The 23,922-nt window shown below is 39.9% G+C and overlaps 1 protein-coding gene across 4 annotated transcripts in view; it reads right to left on the minus strand.

The window, feature by feature from the left end:
* The window catches only part of CDK6 (cyclin dependent kinase 6), a 229,441-nt gene that overhangs the window by 55,172 nt on the left and 150,347 nt on the right, over positions 1 to 23,922 (minus strand). For all 4 annotated transcript variants that reach the window (XM_088018217.1, XM_028119543.2, XM_028119557.2 and 1 more), the window contains exon 5: positions 6,155 to 6,264. In XM_088018217.1, the coding sequence (XP_087874343.1) occupies positions 6,155 to 6,264 (110 nt within the window). The remainder of the gene's footprint in view (positions 1 to 6,154; positions 6,265 to 23,922) is intronic.

The raw sequence follows: 23,922 nt of genomic DNA on the forward strand, positions 1-23,922 counted from the left end.
CCAAGAATATTCTACCCAGCAAGATTATTATTCAGAATAGAAGGAGAGATAAAGAGTTTTGCAGATAAACAAAAGCTAAAGGAGTTTATCAACACCAAACTGGCTTTACAAGAAATGTTAAAGAGATTTCTTTAAATGGCAAAGAAAATGGCATAATTAGAAAAGAAAATTACGAAAGAAAAATAATCTCACTGGTAAAGGTAAATTTATAGTAAAGGTAGTGGATCAACCACCTACATAGCTAGTATGAAGGTTAAAAGGCAAAAGTAGTAAAATCACCCAGAGCTACAATAATTAGTCGAGGAACACACAAAATCATATGTAAAATATAACGTCAAAAAACTAAAACATGGATAGGAGGGAGTAAAAATGTAGTGCTTTTATTATTTTTTATTTATTTATTTTTAAAAGATTTAATTTATTCATTTGACAGAGAAAGACACAGCGAGAGAGGGAACACAAGCTGGGGGGAGTGGGAGAGGGAGAAGCAGGCTTCCCGCTGAGCAGAGACCGATGTGGGGCTCGATCCCAGGACCCTGGGATCATGACCTGAGCCGAAGGCAGACGCTTAATGACTGAGCCACCCAGATGCCCCAAAAATGTAGTGCTTTTAGAATGTGCTTGAACTTAAGTAACCATCAACTTAAAATAGACCGCTATAATAGATAGGATCTTATATACGGACCTACAAACCAAATAGCTTTAACAGATATGGAAACCATAAAAAGAAAGAAATACAAACACTAAGGAAAGTCATCAAGTCACAAGGGAAGAGAACAAAAGAAGAAAGGAACTAGAACTACAGAAACAACCAGAAAACAATCAACAAAATGGCAATAAGTTCATATCTATCAATAATTTCTTTTAAAAGTAAATGGACTAGATGCTCCAATCAAAACACACAGAGTGGCTGAATGGATAAAAAACCAAGACCTATGTATATGCTGCCTACAAAAGACTCACTTCAGCTCTAAAGACGCGCACAGACTGAAAATGAAGGAATGGAAAAAGATATTCCATGCAAATGGAAATGAAAAGAAAGCTAAAGTAGCAATATTCATATCATATAAAACAGGTTTTAAAACAAAGACTGTAGGGGCGCCTTGGTGGCTCAGTCGGTTAAGTGCTGCCTTCGGCTCAGGTCATGATCTCTGGTCCTGGGATCGAGCCCTGCATCGGGCTGCCTGCTTTTCCCCCACCTCTGCTGCTCCCCCTGCTTGTGCTCTCTTTCTCTCAAATAAATAAACAAAATCTTAAAAAAAAAAACCCAAAACTGTAATAAGAGACAAAGAAAAACATTATATAATCATAAAGGCATCAATCCAACAAGAAGATATAACACATGTAAATATCTATGCACCCAACATGGGGCACCTAAACATATAAAGCAAATTATTAGCAAACATAAAGGGAGAAACTGACAGTAATACAATAATAGCAGGGGACTTTTAACATTCCACTTACACCAATGGATAGATCATTTAGACGGAAAATCGATAAGGAAACACTGGCCTAAATGACACAGTAGACCAGATGAACTTCACAGATATTTACAGAACATAACATCCCAAAGCAACAGAATACGCATTCTTTTCAAGTGCACATGGAACATTCTCCAGGATAGATCACGCGTTAAGCCACAGAACAAGTTTTAATAAATTAAGGATTAAAAGTATATAAAAGCATCTTTTCAAACCAGTGGTATGAAACTAAAAATCAATTACAAGAAGAAAACTAGAAAAAACACAAACACTTGGAGGCTAAACAACAAGCTACTAAACAACCCATGGGTCAATGAAAAAAATCAAAGAGGAAATCAAAATATGCCTTGTGACAAATGAAAAGGTAAACACAATAGTCCAAAATCTAAGAGACACAGCAAAAGCAGTTCTACGACAGAATTTTTTTTTTTTAAGATTTTATTTATTTATTTGACAGAGAGAGACAGCGAGAGAGGGAACACAAGCAGGGGTAGTGGGAGAGGGAGAAGCAGGCTTCCTGCGGAGCAGGGAGCCCGATGTGGGGTCCGCCGGGATCATGACCCAAGCCGGAGGCAGACACTTAATGACTGAGCCACCCAGGCGCCCCTCTATGACAGAATTTTACAGTGATACAGGTCTACTACACCTCAAGAAACAAGCTAAGGGAACAGAAAAAGAACAAAGCCTAAAGTTAGTAGAAGGAAGATAATAATAAAGATGAGAGCAGAAATAAATGAAATACAGGCAAATCTTGGAGATATTGTGGGTTTGGTTCCAGACCACTATAATAAAGTGAGTATCAGTAAAGCAAATAAAATGAATTTTTTGGTTTCCTAGGGCATATAAGAGTCATGTTTTTACATATGCTGTTGTCTACTAAGTGTGCAACAGCACTATGTCTAAAAAAACCCCATGTATGTACCTTAATTAAAAATACTTTATTGCTAAAAAATGCTAACCATCATGACTTTTTAGTGAGTCATAATCACTGATCATAGATCACCATAACAAACATGATAATAATGAAAGAGTTTGAAATACTGCAGGAATTACCAAAATGTGACAGAGACATGAATTTATAAGCAAATGCTGTTGGAAAAATGTTGCTGACAGACTTGCTTGAGTCAGGATCGCCACAAACCTTAATTTGTAAAAAATGCAGTATCTGCAAAGCACAATAAAATGAGGTATTCCTGTAGTTAGTAATACATAACTTTGAATGGTGACAAATAGTAGCTAGATTTAACATGGTGACTGCTTTGTAATACACATCAATGTTCAATCACTAGGTTGTATATCTGAAACTAATATAATATTGTATGTCAATTATACTTCAATTAAGAAAAGGTAAATTGTTTAGGGTAAAAAATTATGTAAGTACAGTTGTTTCAAGAATATGGCAAAAACCATGAAAGTGTTAAAAAAGATGACAACATTTGGGAAATATTGCTATAGTAACAAGTAGGAACCCAGAGTGGACACGTGCCACGATTCTCTGATTTAGGGTTAGCCTAAGGTAATGAGGGAGTCTGCTTTCAGAATCTGTGGCTTGTAAATTCTCAGCTGGACACTGCAATAGATGTGCCAACACGGACTCAGGAGTCAAGCTAGAATCAGGTCAAGCTGGGGGCTGGACCCCAGAACTCATCTGGCATGAGTAAGAAGCATGCACATTCAGATATCTTGCTGTTATCATAGGAAATACCAAACATGAACAGAGCAGGAACAAGGATCAGGTTCCACGGCCATATTCAAGGTCAAAGCCAAACCAGCAGGAACTACCTAGGAGATAGGGCACCCAGCCCAGGAATGATGTGTGGTAGGCCTGGATTCATTCTCCTTCAGCCATAAAGGCACATGGGCCTGGATTCTGATATTGCTTCCTCCTTCAGGCAATTAATTCTCAGTTTACTACCTCTACGCAAGGCTCCAAGAGAGAGGGTAACTTTTTTTTGTGCACATCTAAAGAGCCAATGGGTCTCTACCCACCATCTCACTTTCTCAGCAAACTGAAGCCAGCTCTAGCTGCCAGCATAAAAGGAGCCTTTCCCTGAGCCTCCAACATTGAGTCCCCCCTTCCCGTGCTGGGGTGAAGAGAAGGATATCCCTGTCCTCTTGGATTGGAACAGAGAATGAATTTTTCCATAGAAAAATGTTACAAACAGAAAATAGGTTTTGATGAATTAGCACAAATAACGTTTCATATATATTCCAGGTTATATAGGATTCTGCAAGCTAGACTGGGCCACTTCAGTGGGAAAATGTTTTAATGCTATAAAATGAAAGTTCAGGTTGCAATTGTTCCATAAGTAGTGACTAGCTATACTTAGAAATACAGCAAATTCCTTACTAGTGAATGCCTAACACTACATATCTTAAATTTTATTTTCTTTTAACATCTTTCAAGAAAATATTGGTTTTATCGTCAAGGGTGCTGGTATTCAAGTCTTATACTATTGAAAAATAACTGACTGCTCTCCTCCCATTACAAAAGAAGGACTCAATCTTTGTATTTGAAGACAATTCTAGATATATAAATATAATTCTAATATACACTTCTCTAATCAGCTCTCAGCTGAATGAACTTATTTATGGGATGAACTAGAATGACTGTCCTGACTTCCACCCTGCTTATTTCCTGTTCTGACCATAATCCTTTATTTTTTAAAAATATTTTATTTATTTATTTATTTGTTTGTTTATTTATTTGAGAGAGAGAGAGCGAGAGAGCGTGTGCACGTATACGCCCTCGAGCAGGCTGGTGGGGGGAATCAAGAGGGAGGGGGATAAGCAGACTCCCAGCAAGCTGGGAGCCAGCCGCGGGGCTTGATCTCACAACCCTGAGATCATGACCTGAGTCCAAATTAAGAGTCGGACGCTTAACTGACTGAGCCACCCAGGCACTCCTGACCATAATCTTTTAACCCAATGTTTTCTACACTTGTCTGATGAAAAGAATTACATGAGGTGCTTTTAAAAACAAGAATGCCTGGCCCCAGCCCAGTTATGAATCAGAATCTCTAAGGGAGAGGTCTGGGAGTTGCACTTTTAAAGATTGCTCATCCCTGGTGATCCTGTCATCCAGCCCAGTGGTTCTTACCCTCAAGGGTGAATTAGGATCACCTCAAGGGCTTGTTCAAACACAGGTTGCTGAGCCCCAGCCCAAGAACTTCTGATCCAGTGGGCCGTGGGAGGTGGGAATTTGCATTTCTACCAAGGTCTTTAGAGATGCTGATGTTGTTGGTCCAAGAACTACACTTCCAAACCACTTATTTAGCCTGTTTGGCAAACATTGAAGCTGAATTCAATATTACTTTTTTTCCTCCCTCCCTGGCAGAAAAAACAACACTGGATGAAAACACACAAGACTTCATTTGGAGCAGTACCCCTGCTACTTTTTAGCTGCTTGATGTTAGACAAATAAATTTATCACTGCATCTCAGTTATCTTCCGTGGGGAGGCATAAAAAGTAACAGAAGGGAAGAGGTTTGGTCCTGTACTTGGCACACAGTAGGCCAGCACAGAACATCTATGTACTCTGATTTCTCTGGCATGATCACCTCCTGTGAGCTACATATAAAAACAATGCTGAGTTCTAAAAATAGGTCCCAAAATTTATGACACGCACCAAACTTCATTTGGTTAAAACAAAAGAACGGACAGGCAAGGAAGGAATGGCCGACCACTTCTTTTCCTCGTGAGCTACCATGTAGCTAACATTTTGAACGTTAACATGTGCAATAGGAATATACTCAACTTTCCAAGTCACGTTTCCCATGGAAATAAAAATAGAAAACAAGGAGTTAATAGATTATGATGAGGTTCTCTGCTTAATTTTGATTTGCTGAATTTAGTATCCAGGTATGGATTATTTTCTGTGCAGATCTTTATTATATTGTTTGGCTATTTCTTATGACCTGAAAATCAAACAAATGAATCACAGACTCTCAGAGTCAGAGGTCCCCGGAGGTCATGTCGCCCACCCACCCACTCTATTAATGCCACTGAAAACACCTCCAATGTGTGGTGGTCTGGTTTCTTCTTGGACACCCAGTGAGAATGCACTATTTTCACGAACCCCAATCTTCTCTTCAGATAACTAATATTAGATTTTTCCCACGTCTGAGCAAAAACCTTTACTTCTGTCATTTCTATATCCCTGGTCCTTGTTTTGCTCTCTGTCGTGCCTGAATATGCCTCATCTCTCCTCATGTTGACGGCACTTTCAGCATCCTGAAGCAGGGCTGACATCTTCCTCGTCTTGTCATTTTCAGTCTGAACATTCTGCGTAAGCAACTATCCTCACCATCCAAATTTCCATACATGTAATAGCCCTGGTCCTTCTCCTGTGGACAGGGTCCACCTTGAGGATATTTCTAGGTCCTATCATCACCAACAAAAATAAGTTGTAAGAACAATGTCATGTTTCTTTCCAAACAGAGTTTCCAAGAGCTGGAAGCTAGAGTCCTACAGAACTACACTAATCAGGACTGAGAAAGCGTTTCCATGACAGGCTTGGACGTGGCAGCCTGAAGCAGGTGGATCTGGCTATCTACATATCTACATATCATGACCTTACTTGCAAGAGAAATGCTATGCTGCCACTTAAATTATCGAAGACCCAAAAAGTCTCTTTCTAAGGAGGACAGAGTGAAACAAAAGGCATGTCTTACTTTCTACGAAACATTTCTGCAAATATGCAGCCAACACTCCAGAGGTCCACAGGGGTGGCGTAGCTGGACTGAAGCAAGACTTCTGGAGCTCTGTACCACAGCGTGACGACCTGCAATGGCAAACGGATCGGAGTGTTACTGAGGAAGATGGCTGGTTGCTTAAACTTCTCATCTCAGCCAGTTTAATGCCAGTTCAGAAAGAGTGCCTGGCATCATATGGGGACACTGAGACAGAAGCAGTAAGTAACTCGGATTCATCGCTAACGGGCCAGGAAATGACATCATCCCCACAACCTGGGTTCCCACCTCAGACTCCACAGTTTCTGGCGAGGATGGTAAAATAACTGAGTTTCAGAAAGCAAAGCAAAGACTTAAAAAAAAAGAAACACCACAGATCTTAACACTATTATTTTTTTTCTGAAGGGGCTTAAAAAAAAAAAAAACAATACATGGAAAACAAGTGTTGGCAAGGATTCCAGCTCAGTTCCCACGTCAGCATTATTGGGAAATTACAAGAGGATTCCAGTGGTTGCTGGATGTTGACCTTGAGGTATAAAGAGCATCCAGGACAAGTCAAAACTACTCTTATCACGAGACTGTGGAGAATCAAAATAAAGCCCCCTTCAATGCCACTCTTTTCAGAAAACAAATAAGAAACCAAGAACTTAAGAGAGAATGTATAACTCAATTGTTCACACTATGTGTAAAAAAAGTCATCCAGAGAACAGGATTCCCCAATACGAAGAACCTCACTTAATACAAGAGCAGTGTGTGGTAACAGATGAAACAAACACCATTAACTATTTCTGCAATGCTGAGAGGTCAGGAAACAGACCAGTATAGAGGGGTTCAGTGCTTCTCTTTTGGGGGGAGCAGAGATGCTATGGATGCCTGAAATAAAGGAATATTCTTCACTGTCAGATAAGGAATTCAATACATAAATCTACATAAGCATTTTATATTACTCAGGTTCCTTTTATCCTTACTTATTGTTTTGTCTAATTGCACTTTTGTTGACATCTACTTAAATTTCCTACAATTCTCCTTCATGTATTTTGATGCTGTAGTACTTGGTGCATTCAGATCGCAGGCGCAATTCTCCAGAACATGATTGCCATCTACTTCCTTCCTTGTAGACGCACGCTGCTCTTTCCAGCAAGAGATGGAGTCTGGGGCACCTGGGTGGCTCAGTCGATGAAGTGTTAGATTCTTGGTTTCGGCTCAGATCATGATCTCGTGGTCGTGAGACTGAGCCCCCACATTGGGCTCTGGGCTCAGCGCGGAGTCTGCTTCTCCCTCTGATTCTCTCCCCCTTTCCCTCCCGCTCTCTCTCTCTCAAATAAATAAATTTTAAAAATCATAAAAAAGAAAGAGACAGAGTTTAAGTCACATTCCATTGAAACTGAATTGGTCTCAGTGAGTCGGTCGACTAAACTAACAGAATGTATCTGAACTACCAAAACTAGGTTAGAAGAAGCCTAGTAGTCTGGGCCTTTTTTTTTTTTTTTTTTTAAGATTTTATTTTTAAGTATTCTCTACACCCAATGTGGGGCTTGAACTCACAACCCCGAGATCAAGAGTCAGCCGCACACTCCACTGACTGAGCCAGCCAGGCATCCAGTAGTCTGGGCCTTTGTGAATGCTTGCTTTTGAGATGCTTCCTCTGGAGTCCAAATGCCATGCAGTGAGAAGCCCAAGAAGATTTTCCAGAGGACAGCCCCAGCTGAATTCTCAGCTGAAAGCCATGCGAATGAGCCACCTTGGACATTCAAGTTGGACTGATCTGCCAGATGACTGTGGCCCGCCCCTGCCAATGTCCCAGGGAGCAGAACTGCCCAGCTGAGTCCAGTCAACTCACAGGATTATAAGTGATAATAAAATGATTGTTGTTCTAAGTTTTGGGGGAGATTATACAGCAATATTGTACTGAAACAAGATTTTTGACTGGTTCCTCCTCCTCATCTAGTTTAATAGGTTTTGCTTTGAATTCACACAAGAGGTCAAATTTTGTGTAAGGGATATCTGGTTGATAGCTAATGGAGGAATGGTGATGATGTAACAGAAATTTAAAAAAAGGAAGCAAACAAAAACCAAATAGTGTTACTCAGTTATCACTGGCTCTGATATATCTTTCCAGCAGCATATCCCATAGTATCTCCATAACCCTTACAGTCTTGTCACATACTAGACCACAGCACAGTATCCACTCTGTGCATGAGAATCATCCATGGGGATTTTAGAAAAATATGTGTCTAGGGGCGCCTGGGTGGCTCAGTAGGTTGAGTGACTGACTCTTGATTTTGGTTCAGGTCATGATCTCAGGGTTCTGAGATCAAGCCCCGCGGCTGGCTCCCTGCTCAGTAGGGAGCCTACCTGACGTTCTCTCCCTCTCCCTGGTCTCTCTCTCAAATAAATAAATAAATAAATCTTAAAAAAAGAAAACAACCCAAAAAACAACATGTGTCTTGGCCTTATCTCTCCCTCACTAAATTAGATCTCCATGGTGGGAGGCCTGGAGTGCTTCCTTCACTTTTTATTTCTTCTCTCTCTCTTTTTTTTTAACAAAGTTTTTCAAGTAACACTAACCCTTGGCTAGTCTGAGCACCACTCAATTATATAAACATACCCTCTAGCAGCTCCTGCCTCCATGCTTTAGTTGGCACTGTTCTAGCCTGGGAAGCTCTTCCTTCTCCTCTCTGCATGTGGAAATCCTATTTATCCTACAAAAGGCTGGTTCTGATGCCATCACCTCCCTGAACCCACTGCTCCCTGAAAATCATACCTTGTAACACAGTTCATAATATGGTTCGTTCTGGGAGGCATGGACCTGATTTTATCCAAGGTTATATCTGTAAATACCCATCACAATACTGCTCCCATAACAACTGGGGCTTAACAAACACCAAATTGACAATTTTAAGGCAATTATTGCCAGAAGATAACCCGGCAAAATTCAATTATCAGTCATTCCCCAGAAAGAAGGTACTTACTACATTTGCTAAGAAGAGCATCCAGTTCTGGGCTCTAGTTTTCACTTGCATAATTTATTTCTGCTTTATTAATATTTCTAGCTGGGGGAACATTTCCCTGCTTCTCTGATATACTGCAAAAAAAGGGGTAGGTGTAAGCGGTCCGTAAAGTTCTGCTAAGTGGTTTATAGACATACACAGTGTATGGGCACACACCCATCTTCTCGCCAACATTTGAAACAAAGCCTAGCATCATACGGGATGAAAATTTTAATCTGACTATTGCACTGCTTTAAGCTGTCCTAAAGAGGCTGTGATTTCTGACTGATTACCCATCCTAAAACACTTTAGTAGGACTGTTATCATTTTTAATACTTTAATCAGTGTACCTACTATGGTCATCAAACACATGTTTAGGGAGTTAAAATAATAATATAATAACTCTACTGATGGGTTTAGGAAGTTCCTTTCAAAAATCAGTTACCACTCAAAATGGGTAATTAGTTTTTATCAAATATTTTAAAAATATCTATTAATAATGACCGTATGATCATTCTCCTTCATTCTATGAATGGTATATTAATTACATTAGTAGATATGCTAATACTGTACAATCCTTGCCTTTTTGGAATAAATCATTCCTAATCTCGATGTATTATTCTTTTAATATTGGTGTCTTACTCTTTTATTTTTATTATTATTTTTTAAAGATTTTATTTATTCATTTGACAGAGAAAGAGAGACAGTGAGAGAGGGAACACAGGCAGGGGGAGTGGGAGAGGGAGAAGCAGGCTTCCCGATGGGCAGGGAGCCCGACGCGGGCCTCGATCCCAGGACCCTGGGATCGTGACCTGAGCCGAAGGTAGACGCTTAACCAACTGAGCCACCCAGGCACCCCAGTGTATTTCTCTTTTAATAGACCCTTGGATTCTATTTGCTAAACTTAGAGTATTAATTTACATTCCTAAGTCAGTCTGACCTACTGTTTTATTTTTTGTGTTAATTTTTCATGTTTTGGTATTAGAAATATGGAAGGATCCTATCCTTCTCTAGATTCTGGAATATTATAAACAACATCAAAATAATCAGTCTCTTAAAAGGACTCACTCATAAAACCATCTGGGTCTGGATTTTCATCTCAGTGAGAGAGAAAATGTACTTCAAAGCAAGACAACTGGCCACCCATATGGAAGAAAGTAAGTTTGATCCCTACTTTACACCATGTATAAGAAGAAATTGTATATTCACAAAAAATCTAAGCATATGAAGTAGAGCTAAAAAAACATATTAGAAGAAAATGGAAGAGGACCTTGGGATATGGAGGCCTTTTTCAGCATGATAGGGCAATCTAGAAATTTGAGATGAAAAGATGAACAGATCCAGCTATTTCAGACTGCAATTCTCTTTGGCAAACACTATAAAATAAAGGCAAAGACAAGTAACAACCTGGGATAAAACATCTAAAACAAATGGCATAAACAAAACAACAGAAAAATGGATAAAGAGTATAAAAAGATAGTTCACAAGAAGAAACACACTATCAAAGATACTTCATCTCATTAAAAGAAAGCAAGGAATGAAGGAAGAAAGTCATCACAATAAAGGGTATCATTTTTGCCCGGTTAGCAGAAATGAACAGAATGACACTATTCCCGGTTGGCCATGGTGTGGGGAAACTGTTTCAAACCATAAATTGGCACAACCTCTTCAGAGGACAATCTGACAGTATTTAGAAGATGAATAGTGACCATGTCGCCGAACCAGAGTTCCACGTGCAGGAATTTACCTGAAATATTCAGTCTAGTATACAAAGAGGTATTCACAAGGATGTTTACCCCACAATAATTTCCAATAGGGGAATATTATTCAGCCATCAAGCCATCAAAAAGGATGAGCTACTTCTCATTTCCGCTCATTTGTGCTCCCATAGAAAGATATCTATGATATACTGTTAAGTGAATAAAGATGTTTTGGAACAGTGGGAAATATATTCTAATTTTGATTAACAGATTATGTGTGGGTGTAATACAATAATCATATACGCATACAGAAGTGTCTGCCAGGACTCTCTACACAGACACAAAGCTTTCAATGAATAGTTGCCACAAATTCGTGGCAGAGCAGGAGGTGAAACGTGGAAAGGAAAAGGGGCTCGAGGATGATTTCAGGGCACGAGATCAGTCAGTTCCTGTCAGTAAGCACATTTTATAGCTGAGAAAACTGAATTTCAGAGGGGCTGAGTCATTTGGCCAGAAACACTGAGCTGAGATGTGGGGGAGCTGGGATTTTCACCAGGACCCTCTGCTTTTCAACTCTGTGCTCCTTCCTCAACATCCAACACAAGACTTTCAGCTCAGCATTCCAAACATCCACAAATCAACAGGCAAGCATGCAGGTTGTAAATAGATAACCAAGAGGAAAATATTTTAAATTTACATGGAGCTATCTTACTGGGAACTTTAAAAGAGTTTACAGTTCCAGATCTCAAAAACTCGGCTATCCTTTGGGGTTAAATGATTTCCTTAAAAAAAAAAAGAAAGAAAGAAAGAAAGAAAGAAAGAAAGAAAGAAAGAAAGAAAGAAAGAAAGAAAGAAAGAAAGAAAGAAAGAAAAGAAAAGGTTAAGAAAAAGGTTTCCAAAATTTAGTTCTGAACAATACCAGTGCTCTGAATGGTAGGACATCTATTCGTCAAATTCCCATTTAATAATTACAATAAAAAAAAAATTTATAAATCTCTTGGGTATCCCCCAAGACTTCTGGTTGGTCTATGTGTAAGTCATTTTTACAGTGAGAGGAATCAGATTTATTAATTAGGTGTGTGGCTTATCCTCTATATGAACTATTAGCATTTGACTACAGAGACACCTTTTTGGTTTTTTAATCTGTGGAATTCAACATGCTTGAATTCCAAAAGGAAGTATGAATTGTACAAGACTTACCTTTCTAGTTAATTCTCTAAAAAAATAAACCCAACAATGTCTAAGGCCTTTATTTAAAAATAACAAATTACTACTTTTTGCAATAGATACAAATCTAATAGTTGTTCTTTAGTTTATGTAATATCATCTCATGTCACAGTGTCCCCAGTTTTAATTTGCTAATGTATGTGGCAGTTCCACATTCTCTGATCCAGAGTCCTTCAGTCCTCACTTCACATCACTGTAGTTTAAAATACCTCAAATGATGACAATTTCTGTAATTTCATGGGATTTAAAATATGTAAGTTACAAGTTTTTGAGAACAAATTGTAACAATTTTTCCTGACAGTAAAATATAAATTCTGTTTGCTTGGGAATTATTACACTTCTGTGCTTCTACAACTTTGTTATGGAAGACTGCCCAACTTAAAACCAGTTTGTCACACGTAAGCAGATTTGATTTTTACTTCAAAGCTTTTTTAAGGAATGGACAAAACTGAAAAAAATGTTTCAAGGTTTTAGTGCATCAAGTAAGGGATATTCTCAACAATGGAATCAATTCTGCCCAAAAGTTCTCTATGTTTAATAATTCTAAATATTCTTAAAAACAAAATATCACGGTGAGTTTACATTTAAAAACATGTAGAGAGGATCAATGAATGCAATGTATAAAGATCAACATTTAGAAATCTATGACAAAGGTAGCCTCTTTGATACATGATAACAATGCAGTTGTCTACAAGCAAAGACAACAATAGGAACTACGGACAGAGTTCAGTGGTTGGAGCCAGCTGGAACCAAAGCAAATACGATGTTTATTACAATCATTACATGTATTAACAGCCTCTAGAGGTGCTGAATGGATTTGGCAACAGGAGGGGGAACAGAAGACAGGCGGGAAGGGGACTTCAAGGATATTTACCCAAGTGGATGTATCTGTTTAAACTGCTTTGATCTCTATTCACAATTTTTTGAACCAGTCCAATAACAGTATAAGATAAAGTAGAGCCAAAGCCAACTCTGACTCAAAATGTATCAGAGTAAACGACTCTTACTTAATATTCGATTTAACAGTCTTTTATTCATGTTCTTTTCACCAAGATCCTAAAAGTACTTTGTAGATGTTATCTGAAGCATCCTTATTATATGGCTACATGCATGTAGAGTAGAAAAGCATGTCACGAACACTGTGCGGGTCCATCTTCCTTTTGCCTCTCTGGATGGTCTCTGCCCTGGGTGGTGGGGGTAGGTCTGTACCCACCCACATGCCTCCAGCTTCTTACTGGGTCTGGGCAATGGGAAGCCTAGGCAGGAGCTCAGGGAGAGGGAGAAGAGTGAGGCAGTCTTGCGATTGCCTCATTGTCTAGAGCTGGCTGTGCGGCCATTGCAAAATCTCTGTCTGTCCTGGGCACTACCTGATTCCAGGAACTGCTCTCCCCCTCTTCCCGTCAAGCTTGGGAATGGTAAAAGCTTGGCTGCAACTGAGACCCAAATTCCAGCACCATCCACTGCACTTCCCCTAAGCCCCCTTTGTAAATCTTGTCTCTGTAAACAAAACTTCCTTGAATTATTTTGAGCGTGCACTGGGACCCATTTCCCAGTGGGACCTTGACTAATACATTCAGTTTGCAGATGAAGAAATGAGCATGGATGGCAAATTCTTGTCTAAGCCTCATTTTTCTCTCTGTCAATGAGGGCATTTAGACTAGATGATCTGTAAGGTGACTTTTCTTAGCATTTGAAGAGTCCCTACATGATGTGGCGATGGTCATGAAGCTTTAACAAGGTATATACCGTACAGAGCCAAGAACTCTTATCTTTGGACATCTTTGCCTGTCTTTTGGGTTAGTAATTACTTGGGGGGGATATCAGTGCAGTGACAGTCTCCTTTTGGGGTCCGCTTCGACATCACGTCTCAAATGGAAACACAGATAAGGATTTCTGAGGAATATGGACACAAGGCCAGAGTGAGGGCTTTCTGATCTAAGCTGTCTACTTGCTTCAAACCAATAAAACTCTCTGGTATGTATGCTTTTTCCTTCCAGAAGACTACTATGGTGTACAAAGTGAAAATCAAAATTAGTGGCAATTTCACTGACTTTTCATAAACTTTGGTCTCAAAGTTTAGTTCTTTAAAGTTATACATTTAAATTAACATCATAATCAGAATTTTAATTCTGCCAAGCCAGTTCAATGGAAACTATTAAGAATTAAATACCAGTAACAGTTAACATACAAAGTACTTTTCAGCAAATAATAATGGAGTCATCTCAAATAGACTCATTTATAATCTAAGGGCCAGTACAAGATGTTTTGAGAGATGAGATGACAAAAAATGGCCAAGGTCTACACAAAAATGAGATTCTCAGCACAGAGCACTGCACCAGTAACAATATTGGCCTCTGCTCTGATGTATCCACTATCAGGAGCAAGGCTGTCTGTTCTTCCCAGGACCTAGAATTGTCCCGGCTCACAAATGGAGCTGCTGGTTCCCATCTAGATGTGATTTCCAACCACGTGGCCATTGCTTCTGTGGGATATTCTTTCCGAGTCTCAGCAGGTCTGAATCCTCACATATCACTTCTTCCACGAAGCCTTTCCTGCTCTCCCATCTGGAAATGATCGCTGTTCGCCTGAACTTCCACCACATTTCTTTATTTTATTTTTTAATTTTTTAAAAAAAGATTTTATTTTTAGACAGAGAGAGAGAGAGAAGGAGCACGTGCACACACAAGGAGGAAGGGGTGGAGGCAGAGGGAGAGAGAGAATCTCTAGCAGACCCCCTGCTGAGGGAGGAGCCTGAGGTGGGGCTCCATCCCACGACCCTGAGATCATGACCTGAGCCGAAATCAAGAGTCAGACGCTTAACCGACTCAGCCACCCTTCCCTGCATTTCTATAGCACTTGAAACTTCTATTTTCCACTATAGTCATTCGACTTACCGGTCACAGTGTACGATCAGTGTCATGCCTGAAAGGTGCTCAGTAATTATCTGATGACTGGATACATGAATGAAACACAGGGAACTCTCAAGGGCAGGGCTGAGGGTGGACAGGGGCACTCAGCTAGTCTGGAGAATACGGGGACAATAATGTCTAATAATAATTGGGTACTTTAGAGTCATCATGTATCTTTAAAAAAGAAATGGGAACTGTGGAGGGAGGTGAGGCTGAACCCAATGTGATTCGGGGGATGTGTAAGAAGACTCAAAGGGCAATGGAACAGGATAACCTAGCTGAGATGGGGGCTCCCTCCAATGTGGGGATGGAAGGAATCTTTGGGGACAAGACACTCCGAAGTCAGGGGCCTGCATTCTGTGCTCCGGGGACAATGACAATGGCCCACTGAAGGATGGCCAAAGGTGGAGTTCAGGGATCCAGGCTTCTGACCTTCCATTGATACCAGCAGTCCTTACCATCTCCTTCTGAGTCTTATACTTCTCTCTCATTTTGCTAATGTTTCAACAGATCAACCTAAAAAAGGTTTTACTCCAGACATCAAGCCTTAAGGGTCCAAGTGAGCTTCACTTCGATTCATCATGCGAGTGCCCACTGTCAGTCCTGGACAGGGGGTCACAAATTAGGAAAGCAGCAAGTCAAATGAGTTGGCTGAAAAACAATGGGAGTGGGGAATGGGCTGTAGTGATTTAAATGAGGAATGCGAGGGTCCGGTTCTAGAGTCCCTCCCACGCCCTAGGGTCTCTTCCCCCATCAGTCCCTTAATATAATTCTTTTCTTGAAGGCTAAGATCCTCAGGCAGTTACTCTTCTTCCGTGATGTACAACCTCTGGGGAGTGTCGTACGTGGATTCCCTCCAGGACCACACTGCAGCCAGAACTCTGCAGACCCACAGATCCAACTGTCTCCTGCACATCACCATGTAGTACTCCCAGAGGTATTTCAATTTCAAAATGCATGCATTGTCTTTCCCCTGAAACTTGCTTCTCCTCTTAGATTCCCTCTCTCTCTACAGGCAAAATCGCCACCTACCCAGGTTTCCCACTCATCTCCACTATCCATGAGGCTCCCAGATCCTGACAGTTCCACCGTGCACACCTGTGTCCTCTCCTGACGGCCACATCAACTTCCTCTGGGCTCTTCTCCTACCAGTTGGCCTCCTTCCACTCTGTCCTCTTTACTGCACCTGAAGCCATGCTCACCCTACTTCTACTTAAAATCCATCCACTCTCCAGAGCTTTTAGGGTCCAGTTCAAGTCCAGTTCACACACAATGCCCTTATGATCTGGCTCTCGCCCTCTCTGGTTTTATCGCCTGCTCCTCCTTCACACGAATGCTTCCCTCAACCTACTCAGAGGCTTTATGGTGTTCAATATGCATGCTGTGTCATGCCTCATGGCCTTGCCATATGCTGAGACTTTTCTCTGGAATGTCTTCTCATAATACCATTCTTAATTCTTGTGAACCTTGCCCCACCTAGTCCTTCCTTAGTGACACGTAATTCCAGCACTTATCACACTGCATCCCATTCACTGTGTACTTACTGCCTACTAGACCCCAAGCCATTTGAGGGTAGAGACCATTTCTAAGTGCACTCTCCACCCATGGCACCTCCCAGAGCACTGCATGTAGTAGACACAAAGTAAATGCATATTCCAACAAATGTACGGGTAGCCAGAACATAGCAGAATGGAGGATTACAGAATTAGGAGGTTAGGCTTCTATTGCAGCATAAATTTACAAACCATGGTCATGTCCCCATACCTCCCCCAGGTATTCTGAGGGTCCACCAACACCAACTTCAGTCAACACATGACTTTTTAATAAAGTTGAAGACCATTTCGGTTTTGTAAAATGAAGTTTCAAAATGCCTAAAGGGTCCATGTTTTCCTTCAGGCTGTATTGTTTAAATTTCATCTTGAACTTATGAAACTTAAAATAGTTACCACTTGCTAAATGTCTATTATGTTTCAAGTAACTGACTCTCTTTTTCAAAGTACAGTATAGTGTAGTTTTGATTTTGACACTAAACAATCACACACTTGATCTCTCTCTGCCTTCACCATAGAAACCAAGCAAATATTTGTAGACATTCCTTCAACCTTCACAGATAAGTAGAAATGAAATTATTCTGAGCACAGGATATGGCAGGCTGTGGAGCTCATCGTTTGCTTTTGAACGTTGTTTTAACTCAAGAAAATCTATATGCTCTGGGAGTCAACTTAATCACTCAGATTTGTAAAGAGAATTTAAAACCTGACTTCTTACCATGAAAACAAATGTCTCTGAAGTCCATGCCTCCCTTGTAAACTTACTGAATGAGCACTGGGAAAGTTATACAGTCAGTGCAAGTCACCAGGGAAATGGAAAAGCATGGTTTTAAAATCTAAGTTCAGCCTCAAACATTCCCCAACATCTTAAAATTCAATGGGCACTGCCTTCCTTAAATGAGAAGGCTTTAGAGATCCTTAACAGAAAGGAGCTACAAAAAGGTAAAGGTTCATTCTTCAGTTCTCCCTGCCCCCACTGTCTCAGCTGCACATCTCCATCTACAAAGGCTCACAAAAATGCATGCAGGAAAAGAAAACCAGCCATGCAGTTTCCACCTGATCTGGGCCACCAGAAAAGAACTACCGAGGATTCTGGAGCTCCCACTATATTTTGCGCTTTCAGCTATTAATGGCAAGAATGAAAGAAAATATGCTTCTGAAGATGAGGTTGGTCTCATGCTGTGCATTTAGCAAGATTCCAACTGCAAACAGTAAAGAAGAAGGACATGACCGAGAGAAGCACTTAGCTTGCAGCATTAGGAACAGGGTAGTTAGACAGAAGGAAGTTATTTTCTGACAAGAACGGTTAAATGGCAGATGGATCATTGTGGGATTTTGTGATCCTTCCTCCAAAACCTTTTTATTTTCATCCTATCTGGGGCCAAAGAAGTCGGCTAGGGAAGGAGGGGAAGAATCCTTCGATGAGGTACAGAAGAGGTAAAGTGCTGTGCTGGATTGACTTCCTCTCTAGCCTTATACAATCTTCAGTTTAATGGGATGAGGTGAGTACCAATGAATCTATCTTTAAAGATAAGGAAGTTGAGACTCAAAGAAGTGAAGTAACTTGTCCAGGACCAATCAGCTAATAAACGGTAGAACAAGGATTTGAAGTAGGGCTTATCTGACTCAGGTTGGCTCTCACAGAGCAGACTAAACGACCCCTGGTCTTTTTCTTGTTTGTCTTAAGCCACATGAAAAAATTTTAAAAGTCTGTATTTCCAGAACAATCATTTCCATAGCAATGTAGGCTTAACAGAAAGGCTGACAAAAATAAAAGAAATCGTCTTTCTAGAACGATGGCGTCCCAAAGGATTTCAACTAGATGACCATCACTTGAGGCATCAAGGTCATGGATGTGCAAATGGCTAGGGCCTGGGTGCAGGGCAGAGAAAGTCTCCCTACCCACATGCACTGCACAGGGACCTGGGTCTGACACTGTGTGTACAGGCCTGTTTCTGCTGACAAAAGTTTCATGCTGTCCTCTCAGAACATTCCTTCCCTGAAGACCACAACAACGTCCTTCCTTCCCAAACTTGTTCTTCTTTTGTATTCCCTATCTCTGCAAATGACGGCACCATCTAACCAGTTCCCCAAGTCAGGCTCTTCCTCAAACTCACCCCTCATCCATCTATATGCAGACTCAGTGTGAAGAGGGTGCTTTCTTATCTCTACAAGTGAGCAAAATGTACATTTGACTAGAGTTGTGGAAACAGGACAATGGAAAATACCATTTGGAGAACCTCCTCACTTTCATCATCCATTTTAAAACGCTGTCCCCAAGTCAAAGAAAAAATTCACATCACTGGGCACAAGAAATTTTCAGGTTTGAAGACTCCGTGCTATTGTATGGATGTGATGACATCACTTTAGATTTTACTATCTGATTTCAAAGTTACTAAAAACAAGAAAAGTCACATGTAAACATGTGTCCTAACTCTTGATTTTCCTCCTTTGTTTTATAAATTTTATTCTTTTAATCTTTTGTTAATTTACATAATTTCCCCCTCCTTTCTTTTTATAAAACACTTTTCTACACTCCTAGGATTTTTAGTATCTTTATATCTTCTCTGAACTGAGGGGAAGGAAAGGATCACTTTAAAAGAATGCAGTTCTGTTAATTAAATAGGTAATTATAAAACATATAAATTCATTTGCTCTTGATGAGCTGCAATGCTTGTCTTAAAATTGTCTGTTTCTAGGAAGAACCACACTGATACCAAGGACTTTACAGAGTATTTCTAGGTACATCCGCTATTAGGAGAAATACATGTGTGAACATAAAAACCAGCGGAAGGCTTCTCACCTAGGCTCAGGGCTCATGCTGCACATGTGTTCAAGGCAGTGTGGTTGCTGCATGCAAACATTACTTGAAAGGAAAAGTAACCCTCCAGTTTGAGTAAAACTTGGCTTTTACCTCAGAACTAATTCAAAGAAATACTACTTTTCCACTTACAAGCATTTCAAAGAATGTTGCTGCTTTCTAGAAATCTGTGGCAGGTAGCTTCTTTTATCCTTGAAACTGCTAGGACTTTGAACTGGCCTAAGAAGTGATTACAATGATATCTAAGAAAACATGTAGATTATAGAACATATTTCAATGAGTCTTTAGTAACTGAAAAGTAGTCTTAAATCATCATTGTAGATGGTAAAAATAGTGAGGACCCTAATTTGTGGTAAAAATAAAAGCAGGGCCCAGCGACCCTTCTGTGAAAGACTTCCAGAACATTCTGAGTCAGGGAGAAGCTCCTTGCTCTACACTTCCACAGCACACAGCTCTTACAGCCTCTGACGGTATCTTGTGTGACTGCAAGAATCTGCTTCCATCTCTATCACCCCCAGAAGACTGAATGACAGGGACTGGGACTTAATTATCTTTGAATCTCCAAAGCTTGGCACAGTCTCTGATATACATCAGGCATCCAATGACTATTTGTTAAATGTACAACCAAGAAGTTCAAATTTGCTCCTAGGCTACAAAATCAAAACAAAAGCAGAAAGGAAAAAACAAATTCATGCATCTTTGAATTATTCTGCAGGCACAAAAGGTGCTCCAGATTCATAAACATGGCAAGAGAATCAAATTTATACATCATACCTTAGAGGAAATTTCTTGTAAAGAGCAAATAAGTTTTAGCTACCTACTGGCATCTATGCCTATAGATATGTGTGTGTATCTACCTACCTACCTATTGCTCAAGGCATTCATTCATTTACTTACTTATATTTAGCCGTACACAAACCTTAAAGTGTACAGTGTATTTTTACATACACACACACTTATGTAACTACTACTTACACCAAAGATATGGAATATTTTTATCACCACAAAAGGCCCTCTTGTACCTTTCCTAGTCAATACGAGGAATCCTGTATGACTTTTCTCACATGTATCACCATGGATTAATGTTGCCAGTTCTTGAACTTCATATCAAAGGACTCAACCAATTTGAGTCTGACTTCTTTTGCTCAACCTAACATGCAAATTGTCCATGTGGTTGTACATATTAGTAGTTTGTTTCCTTCCTGTTATGCAATGGTCCATTGTGTCAACCTGCCAGAATTTATTTAGCCATTTTTTAAAAGATTTTATTTATTACTTATTTGACAGAGAGCAAGAGAGACAGCAAGAGCAGGAACACAAGCAGGGGGAGTGGGAGAGGGAGAAGCAGGTTTCCCGCCGAGCAGGGAGCCCGATGTGGGGCTCGATCCCAGCACCCTGGGATCATGACCTGAGCCGAAGGCAGACGCTTAACAACTGAGCCACCCAGGCGCCCTTATTTAGCCATTTTTGGCTTCTGTTGATGGGTGTTTCTAGTTCTTGGCTATGGTGAATGAACATTCTGCCATTAACATTTCTGTGTAGGTCTCTTGTTGGACATACCAGCTAATTTCTCTTGGGTATATGTATTTACCTCTATCTCTCTCTATCCATTCATCTATGAGAGAAAAAGAGAGGGAGTAGGCATATGTTTGGTAGATACTACAAAATAGTTTTTCCAAGTAGGTGAACCATTTTACAGTCCCACTAGGAATGTATGACACTTCTAGTTTGATATTCCCAACCATTCTGGTTACTGTGTAGTGTCACCTCATATACTTTTGCCTAACCAATTAATAAGAATATAAGATTCTAAAAAATGGTAAGAGAGTCTGGATTTATTAAAACACTAATTAGATTCTCTTCGTAATGACAGAATAAATAATGGTATCTATCATTTCTGTATAGATGCATGACTCAATAGTTTAAGAAAATTTTTAAAATGTCAGGTTTCTCTTCTCACTTTTGCCCCTGCTACATCTGACTTGTAGCAAATTCCCAACCCTTTAAGCATCTGTTTGTTCTTTTCCTGAGGTGTATAGACTATATAATTATACAGAATTCTTAGATAATCTGCGCACTGAACAGGGGAACTAAACTGGAAAGTATTTTGAAATGTTGGTGCCAAGGTTCTAAGTTACAACATTAATAATGTAAAAATTTTAGAAGCCGCTGGATGGTGGTTTTTACCATATTTCCTCTATGGACAAGATTCGGACACATCATTATGAACTAAATTACAGAACCATACCTGTCAGTATACAGTCCCGTGGCTGAGTTAAGAGGCAAACCCTAAGCTTAGCCCGTTGCCTCATTTCCTTCGGAAGAGGTCATGCAGTCACGTTTCCATCTGTGGTGAGCCTGCGTTCACATTCACCCAGGCATGAAATTTAAACATGGGGAACCAGGCAACAATATCGGGGGTGGGTTGGGCTGCAGGACAATAATCAGCGTGCATGTGGCACTGTTCTCCCTTGTTTAGAAACTCGGAGTGACTCTTCATTCAGTGGATAAACATTTGCTGGGTGCTGCATGGTGGCTGGCCCTCACTGCTAGTGAATGAACCATGGTTCCTGCCCTGATGGGGCTTATGGCCTGACTGACTGTAGAAGTAGAGTGGGAAAGACTGGAAGGTAGTTGACTCAGCCCCGCAAGTTAAGTTTATTGAGGGAAACCTACAGAATCTTGAGATTCTACATCCAATTTCGAAAAGAAACGGATACAAAAAAATTTTTCCATCAATATTTTCTATTAATAAAGACATTTCAGGGAAGAGGCAAATATTGATAGGATCTCGGAGAAGATGTGGGAGGAAGCCATTTGGTTATAACATTAAGTCCTCATTGTCCCACACCTGTTTCCCAAAGGGAGTCCAGAGGACAATAATGCCCAGGGATGTTTCATGAAAAACAGTTCTAAATCAACCACATTTGGGAATATGCTGGATCCACTCTTGAAATTCACATTTTTGCCCCCACATGTTAAAGGCGCTGAGAAATTCTACGGTCAAAACAGAAACCTATTTAATTTAACATTTCCCAAGTATTGTCCATGGAATGACTCCACCCCCCCCCAAATACCTATAACCGTCCTATAGAATTAGATTTCCCCGGAAAATGCTTTGAAAAGCAATAGTCTATGACAGCGTACAGGGTTAGGAGCACAAATAATCCAAAATAAATTTTGGAATGTATGCATGCATGCAAACTCAACATCCTAAACTAACATCATCCTAAAAAATAAGAGCTGGTGTATCTTGCTTTAGGCCAGCAACATTTATGAGAACTTGGTTTTGCAGTGAAAACGAAAGCATAAAATGTAAATAAAAGTCGCAAAGGTTCCCCTCAGGGCTCGGGTATAACCATTATAACTTTATCCCTATATAATATTATGGACGTAGATGGTGAAGAAGTCTTGTTATGTCTGAATTAACTATACGCTTTCTGTTAGGACCAGATAGGCTCACATTTAGGAAATAAATACTTCACTTACTTTGTCACCTCTTTAGGGTAAAAGTAGAATGCAGAAAAAATTCTGGTTACTTCAACTTTCTGTCTGTATGCACCGCATTTGGGAAGAAGTTTATTGTAGTGTAATGTTGAAGTTAACCGACATTTACGGGCAACCTACCATGAAAGGGATTGAGACTATAAAGACAAATAATAGACAATGTCTGTTCTGGAGGAGTTCATGGTCTAGTGAGGCAAATATAAAAAGAAATAGCTGTAATACAGTGTGGCTGGAACTATAATAAGACATGGAGAAAGTGCCATGGAAACACAGACGACTTCATTAAAGAGAATGGGTGATTTATTGCTCCTACAATAAAGTACACACAATCTGTCTGTATACAATAAAAATATGACTGCAATCAAGAAATTAATAAATATTTATTGAGCACCTATTATATACTATAAATCTGTGTGCCAGACTTTCTTAAATGTCAAATTACTACCAGTCTCATAGAATTTCATATTGTTCTCAAAAGGAATGTAAAATATTTCTCAGATTCTCGGGCGATTTTATATCCAGAATTAGAGGGAGCCAAACTAAAGTTTAATTTTACACTTTGGAAAAAGTCTAAGGCAAAGCACATCATATGCAAGCAATCCCTGGGATGTGTAATCATTTAGCACTTAGAGCCAGCAGAGGGAGTTAACCCTGTCGAAGAAAAGCCTCAAGTATATAAGGAGAAATTTAAGACTTCAGATGTAAAGAAAACCTTTTACATAAAAGAAAAGGAGGGTGCAGAGACACATATTTCAAAAATAGGTAAATAATTTAACTATATTTTTTAAATTCCTGAAACATAATGCAGGAGAGTCATAAGCCATCATTGAATCAACTGAAGGATGTCATCTTATCGCTCTAATGAGACCCACAGAACTAAATGTATGAACTCTCCCATCTGAAAGTGATGGCAATCACAAATTTCTGTAAAACACATCCCGCAGCAAAATCTAACTAATTGGCATGAATAGGAAGGAATGTCAATCGTGCAATCGCTAATTAGCGAGAGCTAGAGCTACCGTCTGCAGAATGCCAGTTTCACTCTA

Source organism: Eumetopias jubatus, unplaced genomic scaffold (genome assembly GCF_037043125.1).
Source record: "Eumetopias jubatus isolate StellerSeaLion01/CBP00866 unplaced genomic scaffold, mEumJub1_p1.0 scaffold_14, whole genome shotgun sequence".
Lineage (NCBI taxonomy): Eukaryota > Metazoa > Chordata > Mammalia > Carnivora > Otariidae > Eumetopias > Eumetopias jubatus.